Consider the following 14,296-nt stretch of genomic DNA (forward strand, 5'->3'; position numbering starts at 1 on the left):
ACTGTGCAGCCCAATGATTGATAGTGAGTCATGAAACATAAAAATGGAGTGTGGACATTGCTGGAAGCACAGTGTTGAGAACTGTCTTAGAACAATTGTCACAAATGCCTGAGTTCCACTCCTGACTCCATCATTTACTTGTGATGTAACCATGTTGGATGAGTTATTTAATTTCTTTAAGTCTCAGTTTCCTTACCTGTGAAATGGGAATAATTAATGAAATGAGATAATTTATGCGAAGTGGTTAGTATACCCTAACTGTTCAATACATTCTCACTAATATTGGCATTATTGATTTTTATTATTATTTCATTGACTTCTATTGATTACCTACTGTTTGCAAAGTCTTTAGAAAGGATCATGGGGATATGAAAGCATAAGGCATGCTATCTGCCCACGAAATTCTTAGGCATCCAACAAAAGACATAAAATAAGTACTCACAATTAAGTATTTTTATATAACTATACCTATAATAACTTAAATTATTAATGTCTTAACTTATATCAAACACTACAAAAATGAAACACATTTTAACCTAAGAACTATGCTATATACTGTTATCATCTTCATTTTGCACACAAAGAAACTAAGTCTAATATGTATGGGGAAAGTCTTCATAGGTCCAGGATTGGGGCTCTCACTGGGTCAGTCTGGTTTGAACACCTTGTGCTTAACCACTCATTCCACTGCCTCTCAGACACTAACTATATGACAAGCACTTATGACGTATAAGGCACAGCTTTTGTGAGTCACAAACTTCTAAGAGATTAAAATCAAGCAAAGGGGATAAGATACTTATATACATATTCTATTAATCCTGGTACATATTAGAAATGCTAAGGCTAATACCCAAAATACAGATAAAATGCTACAGAAATTCAGAGGAGGGGAATTTTACTTTCTTCCTAGGCAGGAAAGGAAGTGAGGAGGAGGAAGGATCATGGAGGACATAATAGAAAAGGTAACATTTCAATTAAAACTAAAAAGAATAAGTCATGAAGAGGACAGAATGATCTCAAAACCTGTATAGTTTTTTGATTATAGTATAATACAAAAATTTAGAAAGACACAAGGAGAAGTGAAGGATTTGCAAGCATAGAGATACATTTTAATAAATCTCTCTTAGAAACCAATAGACCAAGCGGTCAAAAACTAAGTACAACTTTGGATATAAATAACATTATTCGAAAGCTTGATTTAAAAGATCTGTATAGAACACTCCACTCATCAAATGGGAAATACACATTCTTTTTAAGCAAATATTTAATATACTTTTCAAAAATTGACCATACACTGGGCCACATACAAAGTCTAGACTACTTCCAAAGAGCTAATATCATTGAACCACATTCTCTCTAAATATTACAATTAAACAAGAGATTTAAGGTAAAATGATGGTAAGGAAAAGAGATTAAAAAAAAAAAACACCTCAGAGTTTTTCATATTTCATGTGACTCCCATGCTCATATGCATGTTAGTAAATTTGTATGCCTTTAAACAGAAAAAAAAAAGAAAAAAACCTCATATGTTTGGATACAAAACTGTGAATTATTTAGGAGTTGTTTTGTTTCTTAAAGAGGAAATAAAAATGGTCAGTATGAAATATTAAGATTTGAAATCTTTACTCCTTCCCCTCTTCCCTCCACCCAAAAACTGGTGCCTATTATTTGACCTGAGGCTTGCAGAATGAGCAGGAGTTGGACAAGACCAGGTGTGGGGAAAGCCATCCCGAGCAGGGGAAAGCAGGTTGAGGACTGGGTCTCTGCTGCTGCGGGGGTTTCTAGCCTGATGACTGACTATCCGGTGGAGGCAATAACAGAAAGAGGAAACTCAGGAAGGGGCTGAGAAAGTCAGCTTTGGCATCGCTGTTTATGAAGATGCTATTCAGACAAATGAAAATGGGAGGGTTGGTGACTGGAACAGCTCAAGAAGCAGGCAGTTGAGTCACTGAGGGAGGGAGAGAGGGATATTCTGGTTGCAGATCGATGACAACATGGCGTTACCCTATTGGGTTCAATCAAAGATTCCCTAGAAGTCCACCTGATCTAACTCCCAAAGCACTGTTTGTTCTTCCCTTTGATGTTTCTAGTGGCTTCCTCCTAGCAAGTCCTCACTCTTTCCCTTCTTGAAGTATTGCGGTCAAGCACTCTCTCTGTGACACTTCTCTCAGCTTTCACAAACTATGCATGAAAGTTGGTGTAAGTGGGGGCCGAGAAAAGAATCCAACGACTACACAGGGGAGAATCAAGTGACCCAGGACTGCTCTCCTGTAAAGATGAAAACATCTTTGCGGAGCCTACTCCTCTAATTACATTTAGTGTGGCAGTCTTTCCACCTAAATTATAGTAATTATATACTGAGATCCCCTTTGAAATCATTTAATTAATGAGTAGCTAACCCTCTCTGGGTATGGAATTCTAATGAAGTCTTTTAGCTTTTTGAACCAACTCCCTCCCTCCCTCAAATTAATCACTCCCCTTCCTGAAAGGCTTTCTTAGGTCTGAATGGCAGATTAAATAAGGTATGTTATTTAGGGACCCAGCAAATCATATTTGTTTGTGGAAATCCTAGCACAGTCCAGGATTATAAGGGACAGAGCAGTTACTGCTGTTTTTCCCATGAGATTGTTTTTGTCCTTCTAAATCCCAGAGGATACACAACTCAGCCACGTTATTTGACTCAGAAGTAAGAGCAGATGAAGCTGTTACCCCAATTTTGAAAGAAGTGAATGATTTTATAAGATTAATTCTATCATTAATCAACCCAGAACTATTTATTGAGCATCTGTTATATGAAACGAGCACCACTGGAGACAAAGATGAATGATCATACTAGATAAATCCTTTGTGTATAAGATAAATAGGTAAGAGATAAATATTAATAGATAAATTCTTCCTGGTCCATGCCCACGTCCACAGTGAACTTTGATCTCCCCAGAACTAAGATGGATGGGAAGATGGGAAGTATATTAATGCCTGAAAGTTGCTAAGCAGTTTTAACTTTCTTAGTTGGGGCCCATTGAGAAAAAGCAAAACTCATAATCCAAACAGTGTTTAAGTGATTAAAACTTTGCATCTGGTGTGTGAAAGAGGAGATAGATAGCTTGTATACCTGGAGGTAGACATGGAGATAGAAAGAAAATAAACTCTTGGAAATTGTTTTGAAAGGGCCACGTTCCATCTAGACTATCTCTGCCTCCCATCCTTTGAGCATGCATCACTGATTAAAAACAAGCCTTTATAAGGAAGTTGAAGCCTTGAGAGATGAAGTCATTTGCTTGTCAAGTTCAAGCTAACTTTGTGGCAGAGTAGGTCTAGGAAAAGCCAAGTATTCTAGTTCCCTGCCTGGTACTCTTATATTACCATGTGTCCAGACCATTTGTGTGTTACAACAATGCAAGAGCACAGGAAGACTGTCTGGTGACCAGAGTCACATTGGTAGTGTACACATTTAGCACCAGAGGAGTTTAAGAAAAGATAGATGCGTCCTCTTAGGTTTATAGAATCCATGAAGAAGTAAATCTTGAGTAGTGTCAAAAACTCTCATGAAAAAATCCAGGGTGCAAGGTAAAAGGAATAAGAAATACAGAAGTAATAAATTTTAATTGATTTTTTTTCCCTGAAAATCCATATAGTGAGAAATGGCTTAGAGAATTTGTTTATGTTGTTCCTGTGGTTGAGAGCAACTTCCTGAGGAAACCAAAGGGTAGGCTACCTGTTTCCAGGCAGTCATCTATTAAATATATTTATGTATGAGGTGTTCACTTTCTCCAAGGCTCAATAAGAGGATGTCAAAAAAGAAAAAGACAAAGAAAGCCTCTGCATTTGAAGTTAGTATGTACCTTAAAAAACAGATTTTGAACCTGTAGTCCCAGATACTCAGGTGGCTGACATGGGAAGATTCTTTGAGCCCAGGAGTTTGAGGTTACAGTGAGCTATGATGACACCACTAAATTCCAGCCTGGGTGACAGAGCAAGACCCTGTCTTTAAAAAAAAAGGGCATGGGAGGCAGATTTTGAGCCAAGACTATTAGAAGTCCTTGATGAAAAATTCCTTGGGTGAGTCTGCAGAGGTTCTAGCAATAAGAATGATGATGATGGTAATGAATATTTGTTGTTTTTCAAGATTTGCACCCACATTATCTCATTGCTGGGGTTTTGATTATGTTGGTGAGAATATATTTTGAATTAACAAAGGGCACTAAGAATGCATTTTTGCAGAAGGAGGACAAAATAGTTTATCTTGGAAACTGCAAAGATGTGGGATTGTTAATAACAGTGGATTTAGCCATGATAGTAATTAGTCTTTCTTTGCCAAAGACTTGAGAATTGGACTTTACCCTCTAAGAATAGCCTTGTTTCTTCCACTGGCACTCAGTAATCAATTAGCCATTCTTTGTCAAGCAACTACTGTTGATAGGTTCTGTAGGATACAAAGAAGTATAAGAAGTACCCCCAGCCTTAAGGAGATTTCTAACTGGATGACAAAAATTTGACCAAAGATAGAAAGAAATTAAGAAATTCTGTATAGGTATTTTAGAGCAGTGGTTCTCAACGTATGGTCCTAGGGCCAGAAACATGAGCATCATCTGGAACTTATTAGACATATAAATACTTAGGCACCCAAGATATACTAATAAGAAGCCCTGGGAGTAGGCTGATCCATGTTTAACAAGTCTTCTAGGTGATTCTGATATGGATATTGGAGAACCTCTGGTCTGGACATAATAGGACCATTTGAGCTTCTGAAGAAAGAGAACTCAATGTTTCCACAAGAATCACAGAGGACTCTCTGAAAGAAGTAGCATCTGATTTGGGAATCATATTGTCCTTTCAAAGATGCTCCATGCCTTTGGGTCCTCCACCCTACCCATGTCTTGAGTTATCTTCAATTGATATATGAACCACTTTTTCCCCCCCAAAAATTGTACTGCAAGTATGAGGAGTGTGCTGCACCTACTTTGATGGTAATAGGCTCCTTAACTTTAGAGAAGTATTTCCAGCTAATGAGAAACTTTTATCCGGGAACTTGATCTTATTATTATTGTTATTATTAATTAGAAGCAGTCTGGGCTTTCTCTTTTCCCAATTCATAATCAAGTAGACCTTCTTAGTGTTTATCAACCCAAGGTAATAAACATGGTTTGTTATGATGGTCACTCTGATTTCTCCATTGGAGTCTCACTTCTCCAGATCTTATTGTGAATTCTAACATCTGTTCCATGAGTATTTATGAAAAAGGAATGGAAATACTTTAATATGAACTAGTCCTTATTTTACCTCCTGCTTGTTTTGCTATATTTCTGCCATTTCTTCAGCTTCCATAAGCTCTAATAAGAAGAGCAGTGAAGGAATGTGATAGTGAACTGAATTAGGGAAGCCGGAGCTATGTAAAAGAGTGACCATGTGTCTGAGTCACTTATGCCCCACAGGGGGAGAGGGCCCATGCCCTCCATGACTTTATTCTTCCCAGAACTGAGAATGGAGGGAAAGATGGGGAGTATGTTATGTCTGAAAGTTGCTAAGAGGTTTTATCCTACTGGTCTTAGTTGGGGCCCAATAAGAAAATGAGCAAAGCTCATAATAGGAATAGGGTTTAAGTGATAAAACTTTTGCATCTGGCATGTGAAAGTGACCCCATGGGAGAGCAGATTAGCATAAAAAAAATATTGGTGTATGGATTTATAGTTTGAGGAAAGACCTGAAAAACACAATGTAAGGAAGTCTGGGAATGAAGCCAAAGAAATGTAGATCAAAGGAATGTACTTGCCAAGATGACAAAAGGGAATCTGAAATAATCCATAAGTCCTGATGGAGCGTCTATTCTTGTGTTCAGTCCCCAAATGAGCCCTCCGAGATCATAAGTTGATACCTCAGAGAGTTGGGAAGACCAAAAACATGGACATCCCTAGAGGCTGTGCGTGTGAATGGTGGTTGCATCCTGCTCAGTGGAACATGATCAAGCCCGAGCTTGATGTTCTATGCTTACTAACTCTTGAGCATCTCTTGTTAGAAAGTTCTGTACCATTTTGTAAACTTTCACACTTCTATATTTGGTTATATTTTATACTCAAGACATCCCCCTAGAATGTCCACTCGTTATTCTTCTCTCCCTGCCCTTTCCTAAGTCATGTCCAGGTTAACTAGCCATAGTTCTTACACCACCTTTTGGATAAATGGGTGAAAATTGGTCTTAAATCATATTGTCATCTGTGTTAGTTTCCTTTGGCCATTGTCACAAGTTACCACACATTGGATGGCTTAACAGAATAGACATTTCTTCTTTCATAGTTCTGGAGTCCAGGATCCAAAATCAAAATGTCAGCAGGGCTGTGCTCCTTCTGAGGCTTGCGAGGAGAATTTCCTCTTTGCTTCTTCCATCTACCAATTGTTCCAGGTGCACTTTGGTTTGTGGCCGAGTAACTCCAGTTTTTGCCTCTGTCTTCACATGGCCTTTCCCTCACCATGCGCCTCATCTTTGTATATCTCTTATAAGTATACTTGTCCTTGGATTTAGGGTCCCTCTGACAATCCAGGAAGATCTCATCTCAAGATCCTTGCCTGACTTACATCTGCAAAGACCCTTTTTTCAAATAAGGTCACTTTCACAGTTTCAGGGAATAGTCTTTTGGGAACTGGAAACCATTTTGAATAATCTGATAAAATATATGTGATATATCCATAAATACATAGGTGCCAGTAAGCACACATTTTTGTTTAAAATTTAAGGGGATTTAAACTCCACAACCACCACCAAAGCTCAGATATGTACTGTAGATTGAGATACTTAGTTTATATCCTTCTTGAATGGTAATGTCCAAAACTAACCACAATTGTCCTTGGTGATCTGGTTAATGTAAAAAAGACCAGATATTGCCTTTTTTGTTCTAAATAATTCTGTTATTGCATTTCAAGATCACCTTAAATATTTTAGATCTCTCTAAAGTGTTCCCTTATATTGATCACACTGTATATGGAAACTCTTATGCTGCTGCTACTACCATGACTATTATTATTTAACCTGAGCAGTACCAAGCCTCATTTCTGTAATCCAATACTTATGTAATTACTAAGAGGAGGATCTGAAATTTCTCTCTGTTATATCAGATATTATTAAATTTGGCCTATCTCTTCAATCTGTCAAGACCTTGTTGGGTCCTGATTCTTCTATTGAGCATATTGACTGTTTCCTCCAGTTTTTTGTCATCAGAAAATTAAGTTTCCATTGATGACCATTATTTTCATGTCTTCAAGTCATTAATAAAAATGATGAATAAGAAAGAGCAGAAACAGAACCTTGCAGCTGAGCACTCACACCTCCCTCCTGGTTGATTTTAATGCCTTAATTAGGTACTGCTCAGCCACATAATTTTACTAGCACCTGGCTCATATTTTTTCATCTTCTGTTCAAGTCTTCTATGGCCAGACCCATCAAATGCCTTGTTATATCCAGGTAAATCATGTGTCTCATATTTCCCTCTTCTGCCTGCCCAGTAATCTTTTCATAGGAAGAAATGGGGTTAATCTGACCTGATGCATTTTGTGATCCATGAAATATCTGTAAACTATTTGGAGTAGGCAGAATTGTTTGGTTTAGCATCATGAACATCCTGCTACTTGTAATCCTATCAGGAAAGACTTACTGGAGGAAGTGACATTGGAATCTGGGAAGATTTTGATAGGCTGAATAGAGATAGAAGAAGATATTTGTCAAGGTCTTCTCTCACTGGTTTTTGTTTGTTTGTTTTTTGTCTTGATGAGCTTATCAACTTAACTGTCCTCTCTTCAAACAAGTGAAAATTTTTGATAAGCGATAGCTGTTTTTTTTAGAGATTTAAAATAGACTGATGTGACCTCTATATGAAATGAAATCATAGCTAAAACTTTTAAATTGCATGATCTATAAAAACAAGCCTATTTCTTCCACATTTCACAATTTTTGTCAGTCTCTCCTCCTCCCATAAGCATGCTTTTCTTTCAGATAGCAGAAGGAAATGTCCCATGAGGAGAGTTAGTCTCTTAGATGTCTCTATAAGAGTATCTGAACTTGGGCAGAGGGAAATCCAGGGCTGGTAGTGTGATTAAGTCTTGCTGAAATGGAAGCCATCTAATTTCTTGAAAGACTTCTGTTGTTTTAAGTTCACACCATGGTTGGTCTCCCTTTACATCACTGTGATAGATGTCTTGCATTGTAATTGCAAGACATACGGCTCGAGTGGAGTATGGATGATCAGTCTTTTTTTTTTTATTTTTCTAGAAGCGATTGATCATTCATATTTATAGGGCTATCAACTACTGGACTTTGAAAAGGTCAGTATTGATTATCTAAGTCATGCAGATGGTGTGCTTCTTACTACACATAAATATGAGTTCCTTTTATGAGACTGCTGTGAATTTTTAGGGAAGGAGAAGGAGGTTAGGTATTCATTTGAATTAAACAGTAGGAATTTCAACTAAAACACTTAAATTCAGTAAGGATTTTGCAACTGGCAGGATCATACTTTAGATTAGCTAATCTGCTCCCCCAACACATGTACATACAATCCACTTTACAGATGAGGAAACTGAGTCCCTGCCAGTGGACATAAATGCCAGTGCTTGCATCAAAGAGAAATGGAAAAGCTGTATGTCCAAATATGAACAATGGTTTTATCTGAGTGGTAGATTTGGGGCTGATGGGTGTTAAATGTTTCCTGTAATGCACATATATTCCTTTTGCAATAAAAATAATTGGTTGATTTTAAACCCGCTGTGAATGACATGCCAATTAACTGAGTGGTGTGGACAGTGGACTCACTTCGGAAGAACAGTTAGGGTCCAGGCTGCAGTGACTCTCTATCTCGTCCCCTGTCTTTGTGGGTGAGTAACTGACTGTGGGGCCTTCTCCACTTGTCCTTTCTATCCCTTCCCTAAACACTTAGAGTTTTTGGCCACTTCAGCCTCCGCTCTGAATGGCAGTTGGTGAAAGTGGACTACAAGTCTATCTTCAGCCGGCGCTGCACCAAGGAGGACTATCAGACCTGGCACCTGCTCAATCAGGTACTCCCAGCATTGGGGAGTGCTGGCTTCTATGAAGAGGGGCTCATGCAAACCCTGTTTGGTCTTGCCTAAGCCTTCCTGTTTGGGGGAGGAAGGTGGTGGGCCATCTGGAGATAAGGGCATGGATTTAAGGAATAGGGTGGGACACATCCAGGTCCAGCAGGGATGGGTGATATTTTGGGGCCATTTTGCACCCTGAGATCCTATCTACTCATTGAGGTCACTGAGCTGCCTGCGCAAGAGCTGCTGATGATAACCTGGGATTTTGGCTCTGTTCTTGGAGAAATGAGCACCAGGCCCTCCAATGATTTGCTCATCTTATCTGCCAATGTAGGGGGTGAGAGCATTTCTTAGGCCAGCCTGAAGTAAGGGCCCCAGAGCCGTGGGGACAGGGCTACTAATAGAGGGTGGGGTGGATGCGTCTAGCAATGGCAGATATTTGTTGCTGTGTAGCATAGGCTAGCTTCTGCACTCTCCAGCACCATTAGGTCCTTGTCATTTATACCACCTTCTTCTACTCTTTTTATCCTTGACTAGAAATTAGGACTTAGGCATGGTTGTTTATCATAGAGAGGGAAAATTTTGGGTCCACTTCAATTTTCCTCTGAAGATGATGTGAAAAACATGCCAGAAGCAGGCTCCTTTCCACTAGAATTGCTACTGAAGCCATTTGGGCGATTGCCTGGTGGTCTGAGAGGATGCCTGGAGGCTTTGCATTCTCCATGGATGTGAAGAAGAAACAGAACCATGTAGACATCACTGGCTATGGTGGGTGGAGGGGAGGGAGTGAGCCACCTTCCTTAATCTTCCTTTTGGGTGACAGTAAAATATTAGCACTTTTATTCTTGAAACTCCTGGGTCTGGAGCATTGCTGGGAATGAGACTGCTATGCAGAGTGCCTGAAGGAGAATGAAAAGGATAATGCTTCTTGTGGAAAAGCTGGTTTATTTAACCTCCTTTGTGATTTCCTGTCTCTCACTGTGGACTTTCTCTCTAAGGGAGAGCCTTGCGTCATGGGAGAAAGGAAAATATTCAAGAAACGTAAGCCAGGAGCTCAGTGTGCCCTGGGCCGAGACTACTCGGGGTCAGTGGTCTCAGAACCCTGCGTCTGTGCCGACTGGGACTTCGAGTGGTGAGTCCTTGGGCATTTTATCACCAATTCCAGTTGGGTGTTTGTCTGTCTGTGGGGTGGAGGTGAAGATGGTGTTTGGAGAGGAAGGCATGACCCAGAGGTGGGAGGTACGTCTGCTGGCCTGTGGAACCAACCGTCCCACTTCCTGGGCCAGATGGGAGGACAGGCAGGGGCATTTTCTCAGGAAGATCACTGCTCTATGGGAGCAGCATTTCTACGGGGGCTTCTCCTCATCTTCCGTGAGCAGCTATATGGGAAAGTACTGGAAAGGAAAGAGCTTAGAGAGCTCTTGCCTTGGACAGTTACCTCGACAGATCACTCAAATTGTGCTCTTCCATATGAACACTCTCTTGTCATCGTTTCCTTCCTTTTCCTTCTAATGACAATGATAAAGAACAACTTTAAATCTCACCTATAACCAATGACTCCCAAATCTCCAAATATTTTCATCCAGCCCTAGTCTCCCTCTCCTCTTGATTGGAGACATGTGTGTCCACCAATCTTCTCAGCACTCATCTCCTCTTGCTTTGCTAACAGGGATATCAAACTTAATGTGGCCAAACCAGAGCTCTCCTTCAATCCCCCCACTGGAATCAGTCCCTGGCCCAGTTTTTCCAACTGCAGTAAGACACACAGCCACGTACTAAGTTGCTAAAATCTAAATCCCAGGAGGGCATGGTTTCTCCTTTTCTCTCACCCTCAGATCCAGGCCATCAATGAGTCTTTGCAGTTCCTACCTCCAAAACACGTTCTAACTCAAGGCACTTCTTCTCATCTCCACAGCTGTGTGAGTCACTCCAAGGGCCTCTCTACCTCCACCCTTGTCAACCTAAAATCTATTCCCCTCATAACAACCAAAATTTTATTTTAAAAACTCAAACAAGATCTTATCATTACTATGCTTAAAATACTCCAATGTCTTCCCCTCTCCTTAAAATATAGTCCAGTTCTCTCTCCTTGGCTTGTACCATTGTAAATGACTTCACCCCACACTGCCTTTCTGTCTGAATTCCTTATTATTCTTTCCTCATTCATTGTATTGCAGTCACACGACCATCTCCTGGACCTTAATGAATCCAGGCTCATTCATAGCAGAGGGAACAGCAAGTGCAAGAATTTCTTCCAAATCTCAACATGGCTGGCACCTTTGAATCACTCATGTCTCAGCAAAAATATCAGCTTCTCAGAAATGCCTCCTGAGAGCACCTAATCTCACCCACACCCTGGCACTCTCTAACACGTTACTGTTTTATTGTCTGCTTATTAATCACCATGCAAAATGATCATGTTTTCAGTTGTTTTCTTACCACCCATCTCTCGCCAGTAGAATGTGAGTGCTGTGAATGCAAGAGTGAACATCTGATGAGTAGTCCTGGCAAGTTGCTGAATGTGGTTTCTTTTAGGTGGGTCAAACACCTCCCCGATTCTGGGGATGGCTGCATAGCCCTCTGATCCTAGCTGGTTGAATTCTTCCTCTGCAACCCAGTCAAAAACTAAAGTTCAGTTGATTATTTTATAGCCCATCCCAGGTTAAAAGACAAAGCTAAGGGCTCAGGCATCAGCCTGTCGAGTTGGGAGGGGAAGGGCAATGACAGAGCTGCATCTGGGCTTTTTTGGTGTTGAAGAGCAGAAGCAAGTCCATATGGGCACAGAGCGACTGTCGCTAAACAGCAGCCTCCCTCCTTCCTTTCTCACTTCGTCCAGCTGGTTTTTTGAGCTTTATTTGCACCAGAAGCCATTGTTTGTTTCCCACTTTCTACCAGGAGCATGACCGCAAGCCAGCAGGGGGACTAGGACGGCTCCCCACCTACTCTTTATCCTTGAACTCATGCCTGGGAAAGCTTGGCTTCAGTGAGATTCATTAAAATGGGATGTACTAAGTGCAATTTCAATTTGAATAGCAGGATCCTTTCTGTGGCAATTTTGAGCCTTTGTGAACAAAGAATATTTTCACACTTGGGAAAAATAATTTTCAATTATTAACTTCAATCCAGCAAAATAGTCATAGCTATAAGCATAGTAAGCTCTCCAGAATTATGGCTTGTGACATATTGATGTCAGCCTCAATATTCAGAATGTGAATTTCAGACTTCCTTGTGTCCTTCCATGAACTGACCCCATTGAGGCACAGTGTCTTTGACTATGTCACGCTGCACATTCCTCTGTCTCTCTGAGCCATAACGGACCCTTACCCATTGTTGGAAGGCATCACAAGTGAGAAGAAACAAGAACTGGAATGTAAATATTTTTTCTTCAGTAGTTCCATTAACATTTACTGGTCTGGACAAAAATTCCAGCACCTATGTTCACAGCTTTTGACTTTGGGAAATTTTCTTAATCTCTGTGGGTTCACCTCCTCAGCTACAAAGTAAAAAAAAAAAAAAAAAAAAAAATATATATATATATATATACACACACACACACATAACATGTATCTCATTGGGTCCTAGGGAAGAATAATGTGTCAATAAATGAATTAATATTCATAGTTAATATAGGTAAGGCATTTATCCTAGTGATGTACAGTGCAGGTGTACAACATGTGGTAGCCGTTGCTGCTGCTGCTGCTGTTGTCAATCTTGTACCCCAGGGTTAAGTGGTCCCCATTGTATTTGTAGCAAATTAAACTAGAGCTTATACATCCACATAAGCATTGTCTTTAAAGCAGTACCTTTTGGTGTTATCCATTTATTCAGTTCTGGTGGCATTATTTAAAGTATTTCTGAATTCTTTGGGAACTGCTGTCAGAATCCATCTGTAGGAAGAGCATGATGGGAAAAAGGAACCCTCACAAGGCCTTCTGTGGTTCTCACACTTGCATTGGTAGAGGTGCCATGTGGATCCATGACCCCGTAATGTCAGCTTTTCTGTTGCCATTTTAATGAGAAGGAAATGAACATCTTGGATGTAAGTTATTTGACCGAGGTTATGTAATGCAGAGAGAGTGAACTGGGGTTCAGGTGCAGGTCTAGCTAAACCTCATGATTTGTCCTCTATACCACGCCATTTCTCAGGAAATCAAATGCGTCTTTGTTATTTTCGATTTACTTTATGTTTCCAGAAAAAAATAAGGTTTCCAAGTTTAGTTCCTTCAAAATTAAAAACCCTCTCCAAATGACCTAGGTTTACTGCTATTGATGAAATTTAACATAGAATGTATCATTATCTTTAAAACAACTTCAAGTGACATAGTTTTGACCATTGCTACTAGAATTGTAATAGGTATTTGGTCTCCAAGAAGACTTTATAGAATTTTTTTTTATATATAAGGTATTTCTATAGCCAACTCAATCTCATATTAAAAAGAAGATAGAAGAGCCACTTGAGTCTAAGGTAGGGTAGACAAGCAGACAGGGCTTGACTGTTAGTCATCATGATCTGAGAACAACAACAAAGTCATATGGCCTAAAAAGCTGGTTTTTTTTTTTTCCACTACCGAGTAAAGGAGAAGCCGTTTTTGATTTATAAAATTCCTGGGTCATTTACAGTGATTTGTGGAGACAATTGGAATGGATATTTGAAATTGTCTTCTTTATTTTTAAGTCAACTTTTATAAGCATAGCTGTTGGTTAAATGATATAGATAGTTTTGTCCACCAAATATAGCCTGTTGGTTTGCGTGTCTTTAATGCTAATGCCAGAAATCGGTGTATGGCAGCAGTCCCATAGCCTTGTCTCCTTCTCAGTGGTCCTCCCTGCCAGGAAGTGTTATTAGATAAGGAATCTGAAATGCCACCTCAGTTAGTATAATAGGTGTTTCCCTAAGCCATACCAGGGCATGGCAAGGTTCAAGTCTCAGAGACAGCAGGGAGAGGGTATAACGTAGTGTTTAATCAGATGGGGGTGGGGTGTGAAGGCTGGGAAGGACGGATTCAATGTCTTCACATTGGCAGAAGAATTGAGGGAGTGCAACCTGTGCTCACAAAGGGAAGGTATTTTCCGCCAATGTTTCTCCTTTGCTGGTAAAGAGGAAATTTTATAGATTCTCAGAAGCATTTATTTATAGAGCAGCATTGGCTTCCACAGCTTTCACCAGAGCAGGTATCAGTAATAAGTATGAATTTTGCATAAATATTGATATTTCGACTTAAGAGCCTGGTAAATCTTTCCAGCCTCATGCTTACTC

The 14,296-nt window shown here is 39.9% G+C and overlaps 1 protein-coding gene across 1 annotated transcript in view; it reads left to right on the forward strand.

The window, feature by feature from the left end:
* Positions 1-14,296, forward strand: part of SORCS3 (sortilin related VPS10 domain containing receptor 3) — a 561,026-nt gene that overhangs the window by 500,478 nt on the left and 46,252 nt on the right. The window contains exons 15-16 of the mRNA XM_069459773.1: positions 8,922-9,039; positions 10,038-10,171. Of these exons, the coding sequence (XP_069315874.1) occupies positions 8,922-9,039; positions 10,038-10,171 (252 nt within the window). The remainder of the gene's footprint in view (positions 1-8,921; positions 9,040-10,037; positions 10,172-14,296) is intronic.

The sequence above is a fragment of the Eulemur rufifrons genome, chromosome 28, assembly GCF_041146395.1.
Source record: "Eulemur rufifrons isolate Redbay chromosome 28, OSU_ERuf_1, whole genome shotgun sequence".
Taxonomy (NCBI): Eukaryota; Metazoa; Chordata; class Mammalia; order Primates; family Lemuridae; genus Eulemur; species Eulemur rufifrons.